Below are 23,945 nucleotides of genomic sequence, written 5' to 3'. Positions count from 1 at the left end.
GAACACTTCTCTTTGCGAAGACACGTCACCATGCTGAATGTTTAACAGTAACCGACGCAGGTGGCATGTTATATAGATTTTCACGTGTGCGTGCCTACAAGTGACGCATGGTCTTCATGTCAAGCCTCACATGTGGCGTGTGCCTTCATTTCAAGTCTGACATGGGCTTTCTCTCATTACCACTGAAAGCGTTCAAACTACTGCGCAATTGTTTATTTATTAAGGCAGACATTAAAGCGTTTCTGTTTGTTCGTTTGGGTCACAAGTGCAAACTTTGTGTTTGCGGAATTTCTGTGTGGTCAGGTGTGTGTGCGGTCCTGTGCCTGTCAGTTTATCAGTGTGTGTGTACGCATGTGTGTCCCTATCTGCGGTGTTTTTTTTTTATTTATTTAACTTTTTATAGCCTGTGTTTGCGAATGAGCGGTATGCGCCGGTGTGTGTTGCACAGAGTACCGAAAGGCATGGAAAGTTTCTAAATACCAATAAATCATGTTAGCTAGTTTTCTGGCTAATCACCGAGCGCAAATAAAGCCACACATATATTTATTAATCCATTACTGTGTCCTACAGAGAGGGGAGGGAGAGCTGAGGGGAGGGGGGCGGATGGGAGGGGGAGAGAAAGAGAACAAGCATTGGCATTGCCAATAGGTCTCGCTTGTGGGACCTTATAAGTATTTAGTTTTGCAGCACAATATCCGATTATGCAACAAGGATATTGTGCTGCAAAACTAAATACTTACAAGGTCCCACAAATGCGAGACCTATTGGCAATGCCAATGCTTGTTTCACTTTTATTTTCTTCTTCTCTAAGCTCTAGTTCTCCATTGTTTTTCTGTATGGAGCACACACACACGTTTGACCGTCTTGTTTTCTGGCATCTTTAACTTTTTTTATTCTGACCACCTACTAGTTGCTCCGGCAGCACTTGTCTGCTTCCCCTTCCTGCTCCACTCTCTGACCGCCTGGGGTTGGTGGGGTGCTTGTATCCTCCACCAATCAGCTTTCACCACCTTAGAATCACAATAGTCTGTTTTGGGTCAACTTGCCTTCCTAGTTTATCTAGTTATTTATTGAGCTGCCACCTGTTCACTTTTCTTAATATATTTGGCTCCCTACTCTCTTATTTGTGTATCAACGTTTAGCATTCCAGATGACGTCAGTGCCCCTCATGAACTCCTCCTAAAGACTTTTTGCAAGCATGTGCCAGAAAAAAGAATATTTGAAAATATGGCAAACCTCAACATTGTTGTAATATGTATGCAATACGATTGTTATATTTAATTAAAAAAAAAAAAAGAAAAAACACATTCAGTGATGACTGTTTAGCTAGTTATTTTTTAAAACAACAAGCCTCCCAGCTCCTCCGTGCGCTTTTTTGTGTTATTGGTTGTTTCCGCGACATGAAAACACCACACCTAGCCAAGAGCTCGCACAGCAGGCAGCTACAGTGCCACTTAAAAACTTTATAGCAGCGTTTGGAAAATAAATCCCCTGAAGCTGGGTAGCCAAAGTGCCGGCAAAATAAATATCCTGTGTTTAATGGTAAACTCAATACGTTCAGCACACTTTGAACCAGCTTTGACACTGAAGGGAAAGGAACTATTTGTCAGTGGATGTCAACAATGTGCAACGGCTTTGTGCAGTGACTCAGAGCGAGGAGAGCCAATGGCCGCAGTGGGATGTCTTGGTGGTCCATCAGTGGTGTAGCGAACCTTGAGGGGACCCCCTTCCCAAGGAACTTGGAGGGGGTGGTGGGCCTGGAGTTTGGGACCCTGCGTGCTGCGGGGGATATTGCTACGCCACTATGACCCATGCGTTCTGCAACAAAGTGAATTCTGCTTTAACTGACCAGTTGATCAAGCCTGCTAACCAAAAGACCCTCCTTCTTTGTATATATTATGCATTCATTTTTTTGGACAAACAGCAGCGGAGCAAGACCGCTGAAGCTGTCGCAGAGGCAAGACCTAAACGTTGCACTGTAGCCTCTATCCAAATTCGTTACAGTTCCATGGCTTGTTATTCTCTTGGCGTTCGCGTTATCATCATACTCCTATTTCAGCTACCAACGAGATTGCACCAGAATGTATACCTGTTTCAAATACAACCCTCCCCTTGTAATGGGATATCTCTGCCCCAGCGCGGAGCACTCGAGCTGTGCTGCCGACACAGCTGAAGGGGGTGGGGGGGGGGGGGGGGGCAGTTGAAGTCCCAGTGACATACATACACTTTTTTACTTTTTGCTTATAACTTTATACTCAAGGTTCAGTTAATCATATCTTCCAGAAGTCTAAATATAATGCACTTTCTAAAGTTTTTAACATTTGACAAAGGTCTGCGCAAGTGAAACTGAACAGCGATTTGTAATTTTTCCAGCTCTTTGGGTTATGATTAGGACTTGCAGTTTTATGGTATTTATTTTTTAACATTTGTCTGTATTTATCAATATTTATGTTGTACAATTTGTATCTGTATTTATCCCTATTTATTTGGGGTTTTATATAAAAAAAAATGAAGCTGAAACAGTTATTTCCACATTTATTTAACCGACAAATCTGCACTCCTGCTTGCATGCCTGCCAGGTGTTAGTAATGTGAACACCAGAAGATGGTAAATCATTGCACTTATATCAAAATATGCAAACTTTAGTATCAGCCATGTGCATATCTAGTGCTGTTAAAACCTCTTTATAAAATCCCTTTCTTTTGTTAACCCCCTTTCCCATCAATCCACACAGCTGCTGGCCTGGCAGTCATGGCAAAGAGCGTTTAGAATCACTCAAAAAACAACCACATTTCCATTTTTATCCACATTTAAAAATAAATACAAACAAGAAAATGCATGGTTTTCTGTCTGTATTTATATGTTAAAATCAGCAAAAACGGAAGACAGGGAAGGGAACCTTTATGATCCACCTACTTGCCCTTTACAGTAAGAGTAGGCACATTTGTGTAGGCAGGAGAGGTTTGTGTCACTGATGCTCTGCACTATCAAAGATGACTTGTTCTTACAAACATCCTCTTGTTGTTTCCTCTGCAGTTTGCCGGGACTTCGCTGTCTTGGAGGACCACAGCTTGGCGCACAATCTACAGGAGCAGGAAAGTGAGTACCTGCGTCACGTGACTGGCTTATTTTGGGTGTGGCCTGGCACCTCTGTTTTGGGCAAACACTGGCGTGGAAATCTGTCTGCACACCTTTCAAATGATGTGGCTGCTCCGCAGTGTAGGCAGTGACGACATTCAAAGAGCTAAATGTGGCGCGTATGTACATGCGCACTCGCGCAAATGTCTTTCATCTTTGTTTCACTCATTATGTCTTAGTTTGTTTTTAGTTACTAAATACAGGATTTTATAGTGTAGCCTTAGTAACCCTTCAAAAATAGAGAAAAAAAATTGTCATTCCACTGCTTAATCATCAAATCTGACCCTATGCCCAGCAGCTGGAGCAGAAGCAGGTTCTTCAGAGGGTGGACCGCGCTAGATGTGCCCGGCAAAACTGCATCGTCCGACACACCACCGCATCCATTCCCGGGGCCAATGGCATACCTCATTTTTGTGGCAACAGAGTCTTCCTTATATTTAAGGATTTACTACACTTGCCACCATTTGCTCCATAATTTGCATTTTTCAAATAAAAACATTTACTTTTTAAAAAAAATTGATTAAAAAGACCCGAAACAGGGTGGCGCACACCCTACGCAAAGTTGATTCGGCCCCCATCTAGTAACCAATTGCGGTTTGTTATTAAACTTGTAGTAATGGGGTGAAGCTCAACGCAGATTGTTTCAATGTGTGTTAAACTGATGGAAAAGTGAAATAAAACTTCCACAGAGCAGGGTGTATGGCTTCACCCAAACTGATTTTTTTTCATGCCGCATAATTTAGTCATCTCTGTTGTATAATTTAGTTGTGCTCTGCCAAATACCTCTCGTGACCCTGATTGTCAGATCTTTCTTTGGGAATCCAGAAATATAGCCAAGAAAGGTTTTATGTATTTCACATTCTTGCATAGCTCTGTACCAGGACGAATTTAGGAGCTCTACATTCAAGAATAATCCTTTATTTGACAGTACAAGGGCTAAAAAGTGTAAGTTATTTAGAAGCACATGCAAAACAGAAAGGCATGTTAGAAGTGTGAAGGGAGGAAAACTGTTAAAAAAATATATAGTTAATTTTTTTTAGCTATTGCAGAATGGCAGTTGACTATATGTTATATTTGTTATGTTAACTATTTGCTGATTGGGAGGTTTGATATGTGCTACCTTTGTTCAGCCGGCTCTCCCCGGCTGGCCCAGGCACCGCCCTCCACCTCTGAACAAAATCCACCTACTTTGTGTCTCTTCCAGGTAGGGGGGGGTGCTTCACTTCACATTGCTGGCAGCACATCTGAGTCACCACAAACCGTGCACTACTTGAGTTACTTTTGCTTTTATAGTTTGAGTGGCCACATAGTGTCCCCTTCAAATGAATAATTAAATGTCTGTGTTCTGTGATGCCCTCTGAAGCAAAGTGTAGTGTTTTGACGCCACCGGTGGAGAGGCGTGTTGGCCGGTGGAGAGGCGTGTTGGCCGGTGGAGAGGCGTGTTGGCCGGTGGAGAGGCGTGTTGGCTGGTGGAGAGGCCTGTTGGCCGGAGTAGATGCAGGTTGGCCTGTGTGGTGCACATCTGCAGGTTACTTATGATGTGATCAACATTCAATGGGGAGTCCCCTTCTCATCCCAGGTGGGTGGAGCTTTGGAGAAAGTGGCATGGGCCATGTGTTGGCATTCTCTCTATGAACATCAGCTCATCTCTACAATATTGCTTTGTGACCGGGGTGAGGAGTAGAACAAGGAAAACATTTAATTGGTTATTTGTTATATCCTGCAACAGGCCTTCCAGATAATTGTGTTTTTGAGGATCTTGTATAATCCATTCTTTCCATAATCTAAACTGCAGTTTCCTGATAATACCCTACAATGTTTGACTGCCGGCCTCGTGCTGTGTTAGAGAGAGAACAGCAGTCGGTGGGTACTTGGCGGTCTCCACTGTGGGGGTTGTTGCCACAACCTGGTGCCCTCCAGTACAAGGCCCGTCATGCCATCTGCAGAGCTATCTGTCGTTTTACAACCTTTACAGACCTTAATGATCAAGGAAAATGCCTGTTAAAATGTTTGAGTTTAAAGGAAAATGTATTGCATGTCACAAGCATCAGGTTTTGTTCCATTTAAAACTTTGACCTGATTGGATAGTTCTTTGCATACCCCTCTTATTGGTTTGCGTTGACAGCATTTTAACTACCCTGGCAGTTTATTTTTTCCTATAGGTTTGGGCTTTCAACTAGGCGTGTCCGTCTAAAGCTTTGTGGAAACTGCGGAAAGGAGGTCTCTGGCCCAGAACTTCTGCAGTGCAATGGAGCCTTCTCTGACTGCCAGACAGCTCAGTTTGTGTCAGTCATTGAAGTCTTGCAGCACTGAAGACCAGAGACTGAAAATCAATGGACACCCGCGTCGCCCAATGCCATTTCACCCCTTCCTCCTGGTGCCCAGTCTTACGTCTTATGTTTTTAAGAGCATTCTTCACATTAACGCATGCACCTGGTATGACTCCCACCAAAGGCCATGTTCTATTCATTCTGCTTCCTCGAGCCTGGGGTCAACGGATTACTGGATTTCATGCTATAAGACATGCCCTTTTGAGATTTGCTTCTACGTCTGTTTGTTTTGCTCAGCTTTATTGCTGGTAAACAGTTGTTCCCTTGGCCAGTTTGTATGTGAACAGTGCTGTCCTCCCACTGGCGAAGGCTGCAAAGTAAAGTAGTTGTCGCAAGGTTGGTGATCGCTCACTGCAGTTTTTTCAGATTCTAGTTCTGCCCGAATTAAGACTGGGCAAGATTATCCAGAGGCAGAAGGTCCAGTGCACCACATGGCTCATTTGTTGGTTAGTTTAAAGGTAAACGCTTGCTTTGTGGTCTCACCCGATATGACTACGTTGGTCTGGCTTGCTTTATCTGGGCCTCATACTTGGCAAGTGGCCCCTCGAATAGTCCTTTTGAGCCAGGCCCAGGAGTCTTACCATGATCCTGGTGTCCAACGAAGGTCAAAGGCGACTCTGGAAAGGCTGAAACGTTTATTTCATACTTCACTGGCAGACTTATTTTGCAATCTTTTTTCTGTTTCGAAGTGAAGACTGCAAAGCAGAGTATGCCTCCTGTTGCCCAAGCTGGATGGTTTGTTTTCCCACCTCAAGCGTGTAACAATTAAGGAGCTAAGTTGCTGTCCATCATGCCGCTACCCGTTGTCCATGGTGCCTAGTTCTGCAGGGTGATGTTGTTTAGTAGAAGACGCTGACCTTTGAACTCATGACTCCCCTACTTGTAGTTCCTGGTCACTTCTCAGCAATCTACTGGACATTCCTCATTTCTTCACGAGGATAGTCGAGGTGTGGAAGCTTGTCTTCCTTTGCCTGCATGGAGCAGGTGCAAAACCTGCTTGAAAGCTCATGTTTTGTATGTGGATTTTTTTTTTTATTTATGCTGCACAACACGTGGCGTATTTTTGCACAATTCCCTTTTGTGTTAGTCTCTAATCTGCCACACGTTCCATGTTAGGTAAACCCTCGATTATAGAGGCCAGCCTGCTTCCTGTTAAGTCTTTGTCCAACCAACATCAATGCTTCTTACTTCATGGTCCTGGCTGCCCCTGGGAGGCAGGGACTCCTCCTGCTGATGATGGACCAGCTCTGACTTCCAAACGTTGGTAAAAGCCACGTTACTCTCCAGTGGTTACTGGGCCATAGGTTTAGTAGTGTTGGAGTCTCTCCGCTCCGTCACCTGTTTTATTTTCTGAAAGTGAATCGCTGGTTTCCCAGTGGCACGTTTGTAGAAGCGAAGAATCAATTGATCCCTTCAATCGATGAAGATGATTCTTGTCGATGACTTTACCTGGTTTTCTTTGTTTTGAAATATATTTCGTTTTCATTTGTTTCTAGTTGAGCATCACTTGGCGACCAATATTCAGCGGACACGCCTGGTGCAGCATGACTTGGTTGTGGCCAAGCAGCTACAAGAGGAAGAAGACCTGCGCGCACAAGAGCGGTTGAAGAAACTTCACAAGGACCTGTAAGTGCTTGCGATGAGTAAGGGTGAAGGGGCTTGTGGAGGTTCATAAATGCAGATTATTGCATTTAAATATTGAAGACGGCCTTTGATGGCTCTCCATCTTTTACTCACCGTAGGACTGTTCCGTGTTTACTCGTAGTACGTCTTGTTGCAGAATAGAGGCAATGCATGGCTACTTTTTATCTTGAAGATGGTACCTTAAAGAATACGAGAGTGCCTCGTACATCTTGCCTCCTCTTTGCTGTTCTTGAGTGTGGTGCTACGCCGGGAGCCTGTCAGCATTTTGTGTTGCACTTTGGATTCACTTCTAATGTGACTTGAGGTGGAAATGTTTGTTTTTTGAGTTTCATTACATCTCCTGACATTTAGTCTTTAGTGTAGTTAAAGTTACAATACGAAGTTGAATTATTGAACCCCAGGGTATCCCAGACGTAACCGTATTAAACCACTCCTAATGACTGGCGTCAAAAATCCTCAGTTTAATGTATGGTAAATCATGTATGAAAGCATCTTATAATGCTCTGGATTACCACTCCTGTTCAGGCAGTGAGAGCGGTGTGTGAGGCGGGGGGAGGTGGGTAAGATATTAGGACTAGTTTGTCAACCTGAAATTCCTAGTGTTGGTAAATCCTTTAATAAAACAAAATAATATACATTTCTATCCCTCTTCAATATACTCCAACCTAAACCGACCTCCAGTCCAGCGAGTTAAACAAAACACATTGTACCCCATGTTTACCTGTGACGGTCTGATCCCAGCTAGACTGGGGCGCCAGCATGTTTGTCATTTAGCTATTGTTAAGGTCTCCAACTTCGTTTTCCCAGGGTGTTCTCCTGCAGGCCCTCCCTGATCAGCCTTCTCTTGCATGGGACTTTTATTAAGCGGTGAATACCCCATTATTCCATGATGGCTGCTATGCTGTACTTCCTCCTGCTTGGGCCATAGCTGCTCCTTCTTGATAGAGCTGCACCAGGCTCAGTGCCTGACTTATGGAACTCCATGGATACGTGTTGTTCAGAATCACATTTTAAAGAAATGTTAAATCAAGTTTAGAAGAACTACAGTAGTGAAACTGTACACAATGTATGAAGAATATGTATTTCACACCCACTAACCCTTGATGTGCATCTGGTGTCTTTACCATATGCTAGCATTGAGAACTCCAGTCCTGGTCCTTACGTGTACATTTGATTATCCGTTCTTTTTGTATAACCATTACACTTGTTCTATCTCTAGTCACAGTGGCTTTCACTGAACACAACAAAAATTGTCAATGTCGAAATTATTCTCAAATTGACCCATATATATACCATATATTGTGGCTTCTGAAACTGCTTTTCTTCTTTTCCCAACAACTTAGTATTCACGTTCGCATTGTTTTTGTTATAGGTTAAATTTGAATGGGGATCCCACAATGTTGCTCTATCATCTGTGTTGCCGCTTTTGTTGCTCCATTCACCTGCGACAGCCCTTCCTGATTGTTTTTTTTTTTTTTTTCATGTGCCCTCCTAATCCTCAGATTTGTTTCCCATCTACCCATGTCCTATCACCTTTCTAGTGTGAAATACAAGCTCCAGATCACGAAGGTGGTCGGGCACTCATCAAGAAAAATCTCTCGTAGACCACCATTGCTAGTTCCGCATAATCGATCAGGATTTTAAAAAAAGCACAGGGAATCGCACGTTGAGGGTCTCAAGGCGCTGAGACATCTGGTTATCTTATCCCATGTGAAGTCTACAATGGTGCCCATCGGTTGGCACCTATGTGGAGCACGCCTCTCCTTCTGCCCCTTCTCTCCTACTGCCCCCTCCTCACCTTCTGCCCCCTCCACACTTTCCCTCTTGGCCCTGACTGCTATTAGGCTCTCTTTCTGCACCCATATGGTCTTGGCGTATTCAGTCATACACAACTTCTGTTGCTACCGTGGCCAGTCAACGCCTTGTGCATCAGATGGTACCCAGAGCTTGCCCCTTTACAGGCTGTAGAAACAAAGTAGTTGGAACTGGTTTGCGTGTGTTGTTGTTGTTCTTGTGTGCTTCTGTAATTGGGCGTTGATGAGCCTGATCCCAAAATATTGCTTTAATGGCCATTCCTTTTCTGTGCTACAGGGAGCGCCAGGACTGTGAGATTGCTCAGGAAATCCAGGAGAAGCTGGCGATCGAAGCAGACCGAAGGCGGCGACAGGAGGAAAAAGACGAGGTGGGCCAAGATTCGCGGGATTCAAGAGTATACGTAGATTAGGAATTTTACCAGAGATGCAATGATTAAATGTTGGCTGTTCAAACACTTGTAGCAGAGTGAGGCTCAAGGATATAAACTGGAGTAAACAGTCGGCCACAATAATAATAATTTAATAATCTGTATATGTCATAAGAATTCGAAATACTATAGAGTAACGGGTGCATGAACAGTGAGTGACGTAAGGCATGTATGTCTAATGTAGTACATAAAACTATCCCTGCCTGAAGAGACACTTCCATTTTTCAGAACTGCCTATTGGCATTGCCAGTGCTTGTTGGTGCATAGGCCGGGTCCAAGCCTCCCCCATGGCTCTGCTGTCTCAGCTGCCCCCGGCTCTTTATTAGCAGAGGTCTCCTCCTTTCCTCCAGGGCCAGTTATCAGCCTGTCCAGAGCTGCCCCCATCCCTCTGCTGACCTCATCCCTTTCCTGTGCTTTTCTTTCCTTTCCTCCTCTCAGCTGCCAGTTTCCACCCCTTGCTGAGGTCAGAGGAACAGCAGTAGCATGTCTGCAGCCTTTTGTGAGGAAGGAAAGCCTTCATGAGTCACAGTAAAAATATCTGAGATTGTTCTTGCAAATAGCGTGTTTCACTTTGCGCAACAATAAAAATATGAGGCCTAAAGTTGCTGCAGATTAGGTGAGATGCTGATGTAAGCGAGTGACGTGCTTCATAGCTCCACAGAAGAACGTGAACATACAGCTGCAGGACTCGAGGCATGCTCTTCCAGGTCAGGCACCGAGTGCCCTCACCGTTTCACCAGAGGTCCCCGGAACCCAGCAAAGCGCTTCACCATATTGCAGAACCTGCGCCCCGATGTGCTTGGCGCACCAGTTCCCTTCTGCTTTGCAGCCCACTGATGCCCCCCTGCTTGACCACACACTGATGCCCCCCTGCTTGACCACACACTGATGCCCCCTGCTTGACCACACACTGATGCCCCCTGCTTGACCACACACTGATGCCCCCCTGCTTGACCACACACTGATGCCCCCCTGCTTGACCACACACTGATGCCCCCCTGCTTGACCACACACTGATGCCCCCCTGCTTGACCACACACTGATGCCCCCCTGCTTGACCACACACTGATGCCCCCCTGCTTGACCACACACTGATGCCCCCTGCTTGACCACACACTGATGCCCCCCTGCTTGACCACACACTGATGCCCCCCTGCTTGACCACACACTGATGCCCCCTGCTTGACCACACACTGATGCCCCCTGCTTGACCACACACTGATGCCCCCCTGCTTGACCACACACTGATGCCCCCCTGCTTGACCACACACTGATGCCCCCCTGCTTGACCACACACTGATGCCCCCCTGCTTGACCACACACTGATGCCCCCCTGCTTGACCACACACTGATGCCCCCCTGCTTGACCACACACTGATGCCCCCTGCTTGACCACACACTGATGCCCCCTGCTTGACCGCACACTGATGCCCCCTGCTTGACCGCACACTGATGCCCCCTGCTTGACCGCACACTGATGCCCCCCTGCTTGACCGCACACTGATGCCCCCCTGCTTGACCGCACACTGATGCCCCCCCTGCTTGACCGCACACTGATGCCCCCCCTGCTTGACCGCACACTGATGCCCCCCCTGCTTGACCGCACACTGATGCCCCCCTGCTTGACCGCACACTGACGCCCCCCCTGCTTGACCGCACACTGACGCCCCCCCTGCTTGACCGCACACTGACGCCCCCCCTGCTTGACCGCACACTGACGCCCCCCCTGCTTGACCGCACACTGACGCCCCCCCCCCCTGATGCCCCCTGCTTGACCACACACTGATGCCCTGTCATACTTCGGGTGCACCCATGGTTCTATTGGTGCGCTAACACCCTGCCACTGATTCATGCCTCGTGATAGGACCTTGAAGTTTGGTTGCCCTTGGTGCACTGATACATTGCAGCATGGATGCACCCCCTGAATGCCCTCATCCGGACTGGACTCCCTAAAGTCACATTTCATGGGTTCATCTTCTGATGGCCCCCTTATAGTTGCACAGCCGTTGGCTGTTCTTCCCTGGGGCCGCCTTAACTGGCTGTTCTTCCCTGGGGCCCCCTCAACTGGCTGTTCTTCCCTGGGGCCCTTCAACTGGCTGTTCTTCCCTGGGGCCCCTTCAACTGGCTGTTCTTCCTTGGGGCCCCCTCAACTGGCTGTTCTTCCTTGGGGCCCCCTCAACTGGCTGTTCTTCCTTGGGGGCCCCCTCAACTGGCTGTTCTTCCTTGGGGCCCCCTCAACTGGCTGTTCTTCCCTGGGGCCCCCTCAACTGGCTGTTCTTCCCTGGGGCCCTTCAACTGGCTGTTCTTCCCTGGGGCCCCTTCAACTGGCTGTTCTTCCTTGGGGCCCCCTCAACTGGCTGTTCTTCCTTGGGGCCCCCTCAACTGGCTGTTCTTCCTTGGGGGCCCCCTCAACTGGCTGTTCTTCCTTGGGGGCCCCCTCAACTGGCTGTTCTTCCTTGGGGGCCCCCTCAACTGGCTGTTCTTCCTTGGGGCCCCCCTCAACTGGCTGTTCTTCCTTGGGGCCCCCTCAACTGGCTGTTCTTCCCTGGGGCCCGGGCCCCTTCAACTGCCTGTTCTTCCCTGGGGCCCCCTCAACTGGCTGTTCTTCCCTGGGGCCCCTTCAACTGGCTGTTCTTCCCTGGGGCCCCTTCAACTGGCTGTTCTTCCCTGGGGCCCCGGGGCCCCCTCAACTGGCTGTTTTTCCTTGGGGGCCCCCCTCAACTGGCTGTTTTTCCTTGGGGGGGCCCCCCTCAACTGGCTGTTTTTCCTTGGGGGGGGCCCCCCTCAACTGGCTGTTTTTCCTTGGGGGGGCCCCCCCTCAACTGGCTGTTTTTCCTTGGGGGCCCCCCCCCCCCTCAACTGGCTGTTTTTCCTTGGGGGCCCCCCCCTCAACTGGCTGTTTTTCCTTGGGGGCCCCCCCTCAACTGGCTGTTTTTCCTTGGGGGCCCCCCCCCTCAACTGGCTGTTTTTTCTTGGGGCCCCCCCTCAACTGGCTGTTCTTCCCTGGGGCCCCGTCAACCGGCTGTTCTTCCCTCTTGCCCCTCCTACTGGTTGTGCTCTTGTTCCCCCCCCCCCCTACTGTCTGCACTCTTGGCCTCCCCTTTACTGTCTGTGCTCTTGGCCCCCCTACCGGCTGTTCTCCATTGCCCCCCCCCCTCTATTGGCTCCGTTCCATTGGGCCCCCCCTCTACTGGCTGCGCTTCATTTGGGACCCCCTTTTACGGGCTGCTCTCCACTGGTGCCCCCCTACTGGCTGCGTTCCATTGGTGCCCCCTTTCTTCTGGCTGCGCTCCATAGGGGCCTCCTCTACTGGCTGTGCTCCATTGGGGGGGGGGGGGGCCTCTACTGGCTGCTCTCCCCTTGGGCCCCTCATGGCTCTTCCCGAAAATCTAATTATCCAGAATCGAAAGGTATCCCTTCTGCCCCAGATGCACAGCGTTTTTCAGCTATATGTACACAGCGCCAGGATGCCCGTAGGGTTGCAGAGCGCTTTACAAATGCAATAAATAAATAAAATAAATAAATACTGGCTGTGCTCCCCCTGAGGCCACTCGGCATAATTGAACCCTTATGCAGCACTGCCCTCGACACCGCAATGACCTTTCCCGCTTAGCATCTGGAGTTCCCACCCCATTAACATTCACACCCGGATTTCCTAACCCCTTTAGGCGCCCAGTTTTCCTAACCCCTTTAGCCGCCCAGTTGCCCGAACCCCTTTAGACGCCCAGTTGCTTGAACCCCCCCCACCCCCAGGCACCCGGTTGCCCGACTCGCCCCTTTACGCGCCCGGTTGCCCGACCCCCCCCCCCCCCATTTAGGCGCCCGGTTGCCCCCCCCCCCCCCACCTTTTTAGGCGCCTGGTTGCCTGACCCCCCCCCCCCCCCCCCTTTGGCGCCTGGTTGCCCTCCCCCTATTGGCACCCGGTTCCTTGTCCAGAATATTGTTGACGCCCTTTCACTCTCATCCTCATGTCCATAATGTTCCTCTGTCCCTCCCATTTGGTGAAAGTCTCTGGAGCGAGTTGTCCACCGATGTCTAGGATTCTGGTCCATGAACCAAGAAACCTTGGTCCTAATCTCTGCTTTGGTTCCTGCCCAAAGCATTGCCTGATTCTGTGCATTTCAGTTTATCTCTAGCTGCCTCAACTACAAATACATATACATATGTAGTGCAGTGTTAGCATGTCTGAAGTATATTTTACAGCGACCAGTGTCCTACTGTGTTGCACACTACTGAGCGAAAGGCACATCCCCCTCCTTTAACATTGAGGTTCAGTCTCTGTACACCCCTGCTCTGTGTACAACAGACACATCCAAGCGGCAGCCCCTGCAAATACATGTCTAATGTGAAGGGCTCTGCAGCTCCTCTGAACTGGGATTCTCTTATATAATATATTGCAAACAAATTGTATGACCGTGCATCGTGATCACAGGTTACGTTGGTGGTTATCGACTGAGGCCACTAAATGCAGACGCACACGGTCAGCGCTTTGGGTCAAGCAGAGGAGGCCGAAAGCCGATTCCACACCTTCACCTCTCTCCTTCACAGACCGAGGCCAGAGGCAGCAGACTTTCACCCATGTCCATCAAACGTAGACACAGGCCTGTACTCTGGTTTGTGTGCAACGCAAGACACCCAACAAGATGGAACATTTAATGTAGCCAAAATTGTAGAATTTAGATCTTAAATCCAATTCAGGGCTACATTCATAAATAGTCCGAAGACAGATTCAGGAAAGAGGCTTCCATTGGTATTCCTAAATAGTTGGGTGAAAACATGGGCTGTGTTGGACAGGCCCCATGAAGGGCTCGCTCCCTCCCCGCAGGACAGGGCCCGGGTCCCAGCCTTCCAGGTACTACCCACAGAACAAACCCGCAACCCGTCCCCCATGGGACGCCTGCTCCCGGATGTCCCTGTGTCACGGGCCCGGGCCACCGTCAGCACCATTGCCCGGCCCAGCCGCCATCTTGGACACGGCACCACGCGGCCGCGCGGCCTCAGCCCGACCCTGGGCCTGGCCAGGCCCCGACATCCCGGCACCACCATCCACCCAGGAGGTGAACGGACCACTTGGCAGGTCAATGGGAGTAAGAAGTGTCAATGGCTCTCCCCCGCCAGGTGCCGATCACCCCCAGCCTCCTCGGGCGCTGGCTCCACCCCTCTGCTGGGTGTCTGGACTCCCTCATCCCAGACCTCCGGACCTCCAAGAGCGAGGGTCCGGACATCAAAGGGCGCCAGACCTATAACTGAGGCAGCCCCAGGACAGGAAGGCAGTTGTATCCTGGAGTCGAGAGACACCGCGACGAACTCATCCTTGACGGACTGCTGGCGCTGCCGTGGCCCTCTGCAATCTTCATCCTCGTGGGACCTGCTGGCGCTGCCGCGGCCCGTCGTAACCTTCATCCTCGTTGGGACCTGCTGCCGCGGCCCGTTGCCACCTACGACCTCTTCGGGACCTGCTGGCGCTGCCGCGGCCCTCTGCAACTTTCCTCCTCGTGGGACCTGCTGGCGCTGCCGCGGCCCGACGTAACCTTCATCCTCGTTGGGACCTGCTGGCGCTGCCGCGGCCCGTTGCCACCTACGACCTCTTCGGGACCTGCTGGCGCTGCCGCGGTCTGACCCCTCCGAACACCGAGCTCGAGGATTGTGAGCTACCACCATTACACCTCAGTACCTGTGGGTACCAAGACTGTCCCGCTACCCCCTTCCCCTACTAGAGACTAGAATTGAGAGGATCATTGTGTCCTGATCGCCTTGTATCGTACCACCCTACTCCAAGAATTGCCTATAAAAGGTGTTGCCCTGATCTTCGTGTGGTGTCCATCTGTGGGGGGGGAAGTTACCTGTCTGTGCGATCGTTAGAGACGGTCCTCACTGGAGGCCTCTCCCTTGTGCTCGGCCGACCCTCCAGGTCCCCGTCTAACAGGCTGTATATTAAATACACTGTAAACAAACAAAAAAAAAAAATATATATATATAGTGCGTACGAATATTATATGCACTCCCAAGTAGGGATCGGAAAATTGAATGTAAATTTTGTTGAAGTATACCAAATAAAGGTCTCCACAAAGCAGATGGGTCGAAAGGAAGCACAAGAGCAGGAATACAATTCAGAGTGAAAAGCTCGGACTCGAGCAAAAGTTTAGTTGTATCCTTTGAAACATCTTTTGCAGTGATCAATAACGATTCCTTCTCATTGCGTCAGGTGAAAAGTGAACATTTAGAACCTGTCAAAATGTAGTATTTCAGTCCATTGATACTACCTCCAGATTGGTTGCCACTAACCAGTTTCAAAAATTTTGTTTTTGCCTTTGTTTATTTTGTTCTAAATTTTTACTGGCGGCATTGGAGACTTAGGTGTTCTGAAGGCCCATGGCACCTCGTGTTAGTCATGGAAGTTGCTAATTTACCACCGCTGACATACAGAATTAAGAGCTACCGCCACCAGGCCAGTAAGCTTCAGTCACATCTCCTACGTGGAACCAGCAGCTTCAATCCATGGTACAAACACTCATTCGCCCAACAGACTCTGGTCGCCGCTATACTCTTTGTGATGTGGCTTCATCGTATCTTCTGTATCGCAGGTCTTTTTAATATCTCTTTCGGGTCTCCCCATAGATCAGATTCTTCAAAAAGAATCCAATGCACCATTGTCGAAGAGCACGTGGCGTTTGGTTGCAATGTTCAAGCCCCAGGCTAGTGCCTAGCTTTGCGTCCCCTGAAACCTCTTTTCGCAAATGGATTTTGGATCCTTTAAGGTTTGTGTCATTATCTTTAAAGTCTGTTCAAACAGACTTAAACCCCGCTCCCTGACAAGTCCCTGAGAAGCCCTCTCATGCCGAAGGTGGGCGTACCTTTCTTACTAGCGCTTGTGAGTTTTCCCATTAACTGAGTAAAAAGGTGGAAGTTTGTTGGTACCTAAAATTCTGTCTTTCAGTTGAGAATACAGACCTTTTCCACCACAGAACGTGGGGCAGTAAACACAGCTAGTAGATGTGCTTGCTTGTAGGCCATTGTTTCTTGGTTTTTGCATGGAGAATAATCTATTGAAAAGTAATGTGTAATATCCTCATTTCTAACGTCTTTCTTCTGGTCTGAGTAGGACATCGCTCGTTTATTGCAAGAAAAAGAGCTGAAGGAGGAAAAGAAACGAAAGAAACAATTTCCGGAACCGCCGGCTGCAGACGATGGAAGTTTCCATCTGGCTCCAGGTACTGATAGTTCAGCTAAAGTCTTGTTGTTGTTACATGTTCCATGGAGTGATACACAGGATGACCCAGCAACCTGGTTTCATCAGTTGCTCTGCAAAATGCTGTATACATATTTTGGTCAGTGGGCTGTGGAAGGTCTTGTGGTTTGCGGCTCACATCTTTTGTACTGTATTTCTGTCATTGAGTCCTGGTGAGGCCATTTTATTTAAGTTTTATGTAGAGATTTTTTTCTTTTTTCGGCCTTGCTTGACCTCTTCATGATTTTAAATGAAACGGAGTGGACTTTGGGTCCGCCCCTCCAGTGACTTGTGCTTTTCATTTGCCCCTTAATCCTTTGCTTTGATCCATTGTCAGTAAATTTTCAATCACCCAGAGCAGTATTTCTCTCATTCTCCTGATATTCGTGTATTCTTCCGCCTCAAAGAGCGTTCCAGAGCGCCTCCCTTCCGAACCAGGAGATGCAATGTTTTCAGGAGCAGCCGCCCAAGGGGACTTTTTCCCGATCGCAGACGCCATTGGATAGAATGTTTCTACTTTTTCATGGCAACCAACTCCCACCAAAAGTATCGTGTGTGTGTGTGTGTGTGTGTGTGTGTGTGTGTGTAGAAAATCATTGTGATGTTGTGCAAAAACTCAATACAATATTCCTATAAAATATTTTCCTTTTATACTTACAAAAATGTAGTTCAGACACTGTTCTTGGTAGAACATTGTGCATATTTTTATCTGGCTTCCATTTGCTGCCGTAGACTAAGTCGTTTTTCCAGCCTGAAGTTTGTGGATATATGTCTGTTCTCTACAAAGGCTTCTTATTTTTTTTTTTTTCGCTGTACCATTAACTTTTTTGATTAAGCTAAATGACTGCATACATGCGCATGCTGAAGAAAAATAAAGAACAATGTAACTGTTTAAAGGAACAATGATGTGTCAAGCTTCTAACTGCCTCAAGCAAGTGTTCTGGGCTTCGTGCAAAGCTTCATGACGCTGCACACACTGCCAATCCCTGTGCAGACATGCAGCCACATTTAGAATAACTTCTGCGGTCTCACACGCTTCTTTTAAGACGAAAGGCACAGCCAACGCATGCGCCATCTTTTGCCTCCCTGCATCTCTGCAAGGCTAGCCTATCTTGTCTCCGCTGCCCCGTGTAGGTATTCCCTGCTGCACATTTGTGCAGCCTGCCTCTGTGTAGCACAAAACAATAATGCCAAGGATGGGGGGAGGGCGCACACATACTGTGCCTTTCCTACCTATGAGGTTCATAGTGAGGATGGAATATTCTTTGCAGCACCTGTGGTTGTGCCTGGATGTTGGAGGAGAGAATTGTACCTGTTATATTGTGATAAAGTGCACTAGCGCCGTGCCAGGGTGAGGTGTTTCTTTACCACCAATGGAGTGGCAGTCGGCGAGCACATCAGGGACATTAGCAGCAGCTACTCTTGTGGTTTTAGATATCTTCTGAAAGCAAAGGGCAAAGTGGGACCTCTACCCAGAGACCAGGCCGCTCTTCCGACACCTCAGATACAGGCCTACCTACATCCAACATTCTTATTTTCGTAGTCCGAAAGGGTGCTCAGGAACCGATAAAAGTCAGATTGCTTCTTGGAGTCTTCCTGTCTCTGAAATGTAGTACAAATTCTACAAGAATTAATTTTTTCCATTGTTCTCCTTTAATTCACCCTGTACTGGTGGCGCGCTATAGGTGCTTTTGATGGTACTTCTATCTAGATGAAAGCAGTGTTGTATATCTGGGGCATGCTCCTTCTCTTGCTGATGTCACCAGGATAAAAGGGCAACAGTCCTGGCAAAGCGAGGGTGAGTTTCTACTTACCAGGGGCTGCTCGTTTACCATCATCTCCCACTTGTTTTGTGGTGATCCCTTTGCAGATGTAAACCCAGGCAGGTCTGCAGTGGTTCTAGGAAGACTTTCTCTTTGTTTTTGTTGTTACCCTTTATATATTTTGGAAGATAGATGATAGCCCTGGCTCTCAGCAGTCACTGATTCTAGGTAACTTATGGGAGAAACACGGTGCACTCCGTTTATTCAAACATTTATCAATAAAGTGAATTTTTAAAAATTGGCATCTGGACTTTGCTTCTTATAGTCACTATAGCACTAGAATGAGTTGTAAAGGTAGGCGCTACACAGTGGATTTAGAAGGCCATTACTGCTGTCACTCCGTAGATTGGCCCCTTCCCTCAGTTGCCGGCGCGTCTGCACTCGACGCTTGCAGATCTACCAGCACAACTCTAGTGTTCTTGTCTTCCGTACCCAACGACAATGATTGTTGTCCCAGCTCCCATGATTCTTAGTGATGCGTGCTCGTGGAGCGCGTCTTCTCGAATGGAGAACTATAGCTCGTTCTTAATATTGTTCAGTTTTTCTAAAGTGATGTGAAAGTTATCCATAACGCTAAACTTATGTGAAAAGTGCAAACTTGTGGCCATTTTGGGTGTGAAGATGCATTTTGGACTAAAACAAATTGGACTAAAACACAAGTACTGCGAACAGCCTCTGCTTTATGCCAATAAAGCCTTGTAATGACATGAAGTATTGTAATTATGGAAATTTGCAATGGCCAAATATTATTATTATTTTTTTTTTTTTACAATTTCACAAGGCATATTTATGGTGAGGAACCATAATCCTGCTCCTTGCTGCCATCTCAGATTTTACACTTTCTTTTAATGCGTAATATTTTTTGGTTTACATTTGAGTTCATTCTCTGGTGTCTGCTTGTTTTCATTGCAGTAGCTGCAGCTACTTTTCTTTCTTGTCTATCTGTCTTCGTCTTGTGTTTGTTCCCGGTCATGGCCCCCGCTTGTATTTTTTGGTTCTATTTCTAACCCAAGTATATTCTTCCTTATCTGTTCTTTCCTCTGGATTGTGCACTGCTCTCACTAAGCTCTGGTTCTGTCCCTTCCTTCTCAATTGGATTGTTTTATAGTTTACTTTATAACGCTGGTGTCATTCTCACGTTTCCTTTGTTACAACATCTTTGTTTGGCCGTGCTCCATTGTGTCAGTTTTGCTCTCTTACCTTCATTTCATGGCTTTGGCAATACTTGTGGAACTCTTGTGTTTGTTTTTTTACTTAACTTTTATAAAATTATCTTACCACGTCTAAAAAAAAAAAAAGAGACTTTTCATGAATGAATTTCAGTAGGAGGTCGGAGGAGAATATTGAGCAAATGGCATTGGGGAGTAGCTGTCTTTGTTTCATGCATGTCAAGTTTATTTTTGTTTTAAAGCACTCTGAAGTCATCCAAGAATGCACAATATATTTCCTTGGATCAGTTTCTTAATTCTTTTGTTATGCATATACACACAAGTTGAGCAACAAGAGAACTCTGTAACTTATGTGTCTTTTTTAAAAACAAGATGCATTGAACTATAAAATCCAAATGTGATGTTAGTGAAATGGAAGGTGTTGGTGCCTGCCCTTAAAGTTGTTTTGCTTAATAAATGAAAACTCCTTAACTTTTTGCATGTTTTAGTAACTGTTTTTTTTTTATTTATTTTTTTTTACATAAAGTCCTCCTGTTAAAGTTCTCACCGAGTGAAGGCCCACAATTGTGGTTCACGTTTTCAACCAGATGTTCCAGCAGGAAATGAAAGCACACACACACACTTGAGCTTGGCTTGGCATATGTCATATGTTTGCCTTAGCAGACTACTTTTTTTGACCCAGCCTCACCTTTACCCTTGGGGGTTGACTCAGCCATGTTGGGAGTCACTTCTCCTTTTGTTTGAGCGATCAGAAGGGTTTACACGCTTGGCTTACCTACCGTGGCTGTCCTGGCTTATTTTGGGTCTAGTGGAAGGGATGTGAGAGTTGGGTGAAGTTGACACCCAACAGAATCCTCTTCATTCACATTGTGTGTGACACTAGACAGATCATATGGTTTGCGGGTTGTGTGAAGGGTAAGATTCAGTGCGACAACAAATTAAAGTCCATTACAGCCTCCTAAAATCCCACTTACGTCCTCATTCTACCTCCTTAGGTCCTATTTGTTTTTGATGGTGCGATCACTTTCCGGGTCTCTTCTTCCCTGTTTTTCGATATAGTGCCACATGTATAAAAGGTTTTAGCGGTCGCAAATGGAGAATCAGGCCGTTTGCGACCGCTAAATAGCCTTAGGACATGTACTAACCCTATTTTGCGAGTCGGTAACCTGTTACTCGCAAAATAAGGTTTGCGTGTCGGTATTAGGAAAGGGTGTGTTAATGGCGTCCCTTCCTAATAATGAGTTGCAGGGGGGTGCTCAAATGTATATAATAATACTTCAAGTAGGTGGTAAGCCAGTCATAAAAGGGAAGGGGTCCACAGGGGACCACTTTGGTTATATTTGCACAAACTTTTTTTAAGAGCAGGCATTGATTTTTATTTTCTATTATTATTTTTTTTTTTAAGGCAGACATTGTGGTCTGCTGTCCCCTACAGGCCACCATCCCTCTGTTTTTAACAAATCCCTATGGGTCTCAAATTGCGACCTCCCTCATGTTTATTGATGAGGTAGGTACATATTCGATCCACTGGGATTGCAAATCGTGTCTAACACACTGTTGTACATCACATTTTGCGACTTCTAATTGCGAGTTGCTATTAGGAAATTTCAAAACGTAGCGCTCGTCCATCTGGCCCATAGTGCTCAATTTGTATCTGGGTACTATTACCGCTTGTTGCAAAACCTCTAAAGCAGTTTGGTCCAAATGAGACCATTTAACAGGTGTTAATTGTATCATCACACAATGTTCTCCTTCAGTAGTGGCTGCAGTGGTAGTCCTGGTCGTATGTTCTTCTTTCTTTACAACATATCCTTCATTCCGATTGTTTCACACAGTTCTTTTCAAATCTACTGTTTATCTAACACTTATGGTGTTCATTTCAGTGGAAAAGGAAAGGTTATGGAGTCCTTAGAAACGCACTCAAATGATGTCCAGAGGGGCTGCTGGGTTTTAGAGCTCACACACTGTAGTCTTTGAGAAATTCATGGGAAATTGTTAAAACTTTAATGCATTTTATTGCACTTCTTATGCATAGTGTAGTCAGACATTTTTAACCTACTTTGTAAATTGGGCCAGTTCGTCTGAAAGCGTCCTTTCTAGCAGAACAAACAGTGTGGCTAAGAGGAGGACTTTAATTTACTTTTTGTGGTGGTCCGTGTTTGTGTCATAAAGTCATTCCTTCAGCAGTGATGATCACTTCTACTGCATGCGGTATCATGACCACGCTCTCTTCTGTTGCCTATTAGTGACTGTGTCCCTCCCTCATTGTGTTCACGTCATAGATCCATTCAGTGTGCTTGTGCTTGTGCATTGCCAAACGTTGTACTAACCTGCATGCCTGTTTATCATGTCCTCTCTGCCCCTCATTCCTCAGCCCACTCAAGAGGCAGGAACGAGGAACACCAATCTGATTATCATCGTCCTCACCGGACCCGAAGTGGGGAGCCAGCTGGAAGGCCAAGGGACGAGAGGAAGCGTTCCCCGCCTGCGAGCTCCAGTAATGCCCCGGAGCACGGACATGCTGTCTCTGATCGTCTCCGAAGGCATTCTGATGATCCTGGAGAGCGCGATGGTCCGATTCATAGAGGTCCAGACAGATCATCTCCCAATAAAGAGAGGCCTCCGAGACCTCCTGCCCCCAAGACCAGTAGAGAGGCGGTCACGAGTCGCAGTCACAGAGAGCCGGTTTGTGAGGACGACCATCCTTCTGCGGGTCATAAGTCCACTCGGCACCAGGAACTTCCTCCTCGAGGGGTTCCATACGACGACGAATACCATGACCTAAAGGAAAGAACTAGAAGAGACCATAAGAGAGTTGACCACGTGGAACCCAACCGAAAAGGCCATGGAAAAAGGAGCCCGTCGCCCTATAATGGAAGGGACGCTGCAAGGGACGCAGGCCACCATAGGGAGCAGCATGGTCCTTCGGAAGACGCGCTCCGCAAAAGAGACAGGTGTACTCGAACCCCGGGGAGGTCTCCCGAACGAGTTGCAGACTGTGAGGAATTCAATGACTTGAGGGTGCAAAATAAAAGGGATCCTAAGCGAGCTGACCACTTGGACCCTAAGCGAAGTGGAGATCGGAGAAGGAGCCCCTCTCCCTACAAGGACAGGGATGCAGGCCGCCATAAGGATCCAGGTAAAACCGCGCAGAAGACTCTGCTCTTGGGACGAATGCCTCCGATTTGCTGCCGAGTGATTCTTCTGGCCATTGCTCTTCCAGAAATTTTCAGCACTTCTTTTTCCCTTCTGGCTATGGTTACTGTACCCTGCTTGGTGCATAGCGGATCACGCTTCATTCTGTCCATATCACAAGCTGCATCGGTTGTCTTGATTTAGGCTGCTTGCTGTTTGACATCTTCTTCCATCTGCTCTTTACTTTGGGCTTGTGGGCTTTTGACAATCAATGAGCTATTTTGCATGTGAAAGGAGGGGGCTTTAATAAGTGCCATTTCTGTGCATGATTATGTATAGAATCCATATGTTTATATTTTGTGACATGTAGATCATGTACTGTTAAGCTTGAAATGTTGAATATTTGTCTTTCACTCATCTTGCCATAAAACTGCAATGTTACTTCACCTCGTCCCCTCTGTCACTCTTCCCAATTAATTGCCTATCGGATTTTCCTACAAATGACAACATTTCTTTGGCTCATCAATTACATAGGGATGATTTGGAAATGTCATGTGTGCACCGCATTACTAAACTGTGCAAAGTAAAGTACCTTTTTCTCATGTTCAGTCGTATGCAGTCTGAATCTCTGTATAAACTTGGATTTAATCTTCTAATTGTAAGTTCTTTGCCTAATGTCTTGTTCTGGGATGAAAAGCTTGGTATCTCAAATCCACCATTTCCTTTTTTTAATGTGAAATTGTCTGGTTCACTTCCTATTTTGTAATTTCTGGGTTATGGGTGCAATGTCGCTAGTGTCTGTGGTGCCACCTCTCTCTCGCCTTCTGCCCTTGTATCAGCGCTTGGAGGTTTTCTGTTGTATACTTGGTAACGAGGGCTTCTCCAGCTGCAGATCTGTGGTTCTTGTTTGGGTGCTGTGAGTAGCCCAGAAACTGTGTCTGAATACAGGTCTGGGCTCATCCTTCAGCCCTGGGCACACAGTTTCTGGGCTGATCCTTTGATGCCCCTGGACCCACATTGCTCATTTATCCTGTTTGATTTTTCCAGGCATGAAGTCGAGAGCCACAAGAGATGTGGCTCACAGCAAGCCTCGGGTGGAAGTCCAGAACCCGCAGCTGGATGATGCAGCGATCGCTCGACGGCTACAAGAGGAAGAGCTAAGGGTGACCAAAAGCTGGCATGGAGTCATTTGTGGCAAAATACCATTTTAATAAGCGCCATATTCTAGCAAACTTA

General features: G+C 47.2%; 1 protein-coding gene across 1 annotated transcript in view; it reads left to right on the top strand.

Annotated features, from left to right (window-relative positions):
- The window catches only part of CCDC50 (coiled-coil domain containing 50), a 72,296-nt gene that overhangs the window by 19,345 nt on the left and 29,006 nt on the right, over positions 1 to 23,945 (top strand). The window contains exons 2-7 of the mRNA XM_078666435.1: positions 3,037 to 3,099; positions 6,965 to 7,094; positions 9,204 to 9,294; positions 16,457 to 16,565; positions 21,949 to 22,713; positions 23,757 to 23,872. Coding sequence (XP_078522561.1) covers positions 3,037 to 3,099; positions 6,965 to 7,094; positions 9,204 to 9,294; positions 16,457 to 16,565; positions 21,949 to 22,713; positions 23,757 to 23,872 — 1,274 coding nt within the window. The remainder of the gene's footprint in view (positions 1 to 3,036; positions 3,100 to 6,964; positions 7,095 to 9,203; positions 9,295 to 16,456; positions 16,566 to 21,948; positions 22,714 to 23,756; positions 23,873 to 23,945) is intronic.

Source organism: Lissotriton helveticus, chromosome 11 (assembly GCF_964261635.1).
Source record: "Lissotriton helveticus chromosome 11, aLisHel1.1, whole genome shotgun sequence".
In the NCBI taxonomy this organism is placed as follows: domain Eukaryota; kingdom Metazoa; phylum Chordata; class Amphibia; order Caudata; family Salamandridae; genus Lissotriton; species Lissotriton helveticus.
Note: the sequence above shows the minus strand (reverse complement) of the source record. Positions and strands in the feature narration are given on the sequence as shown.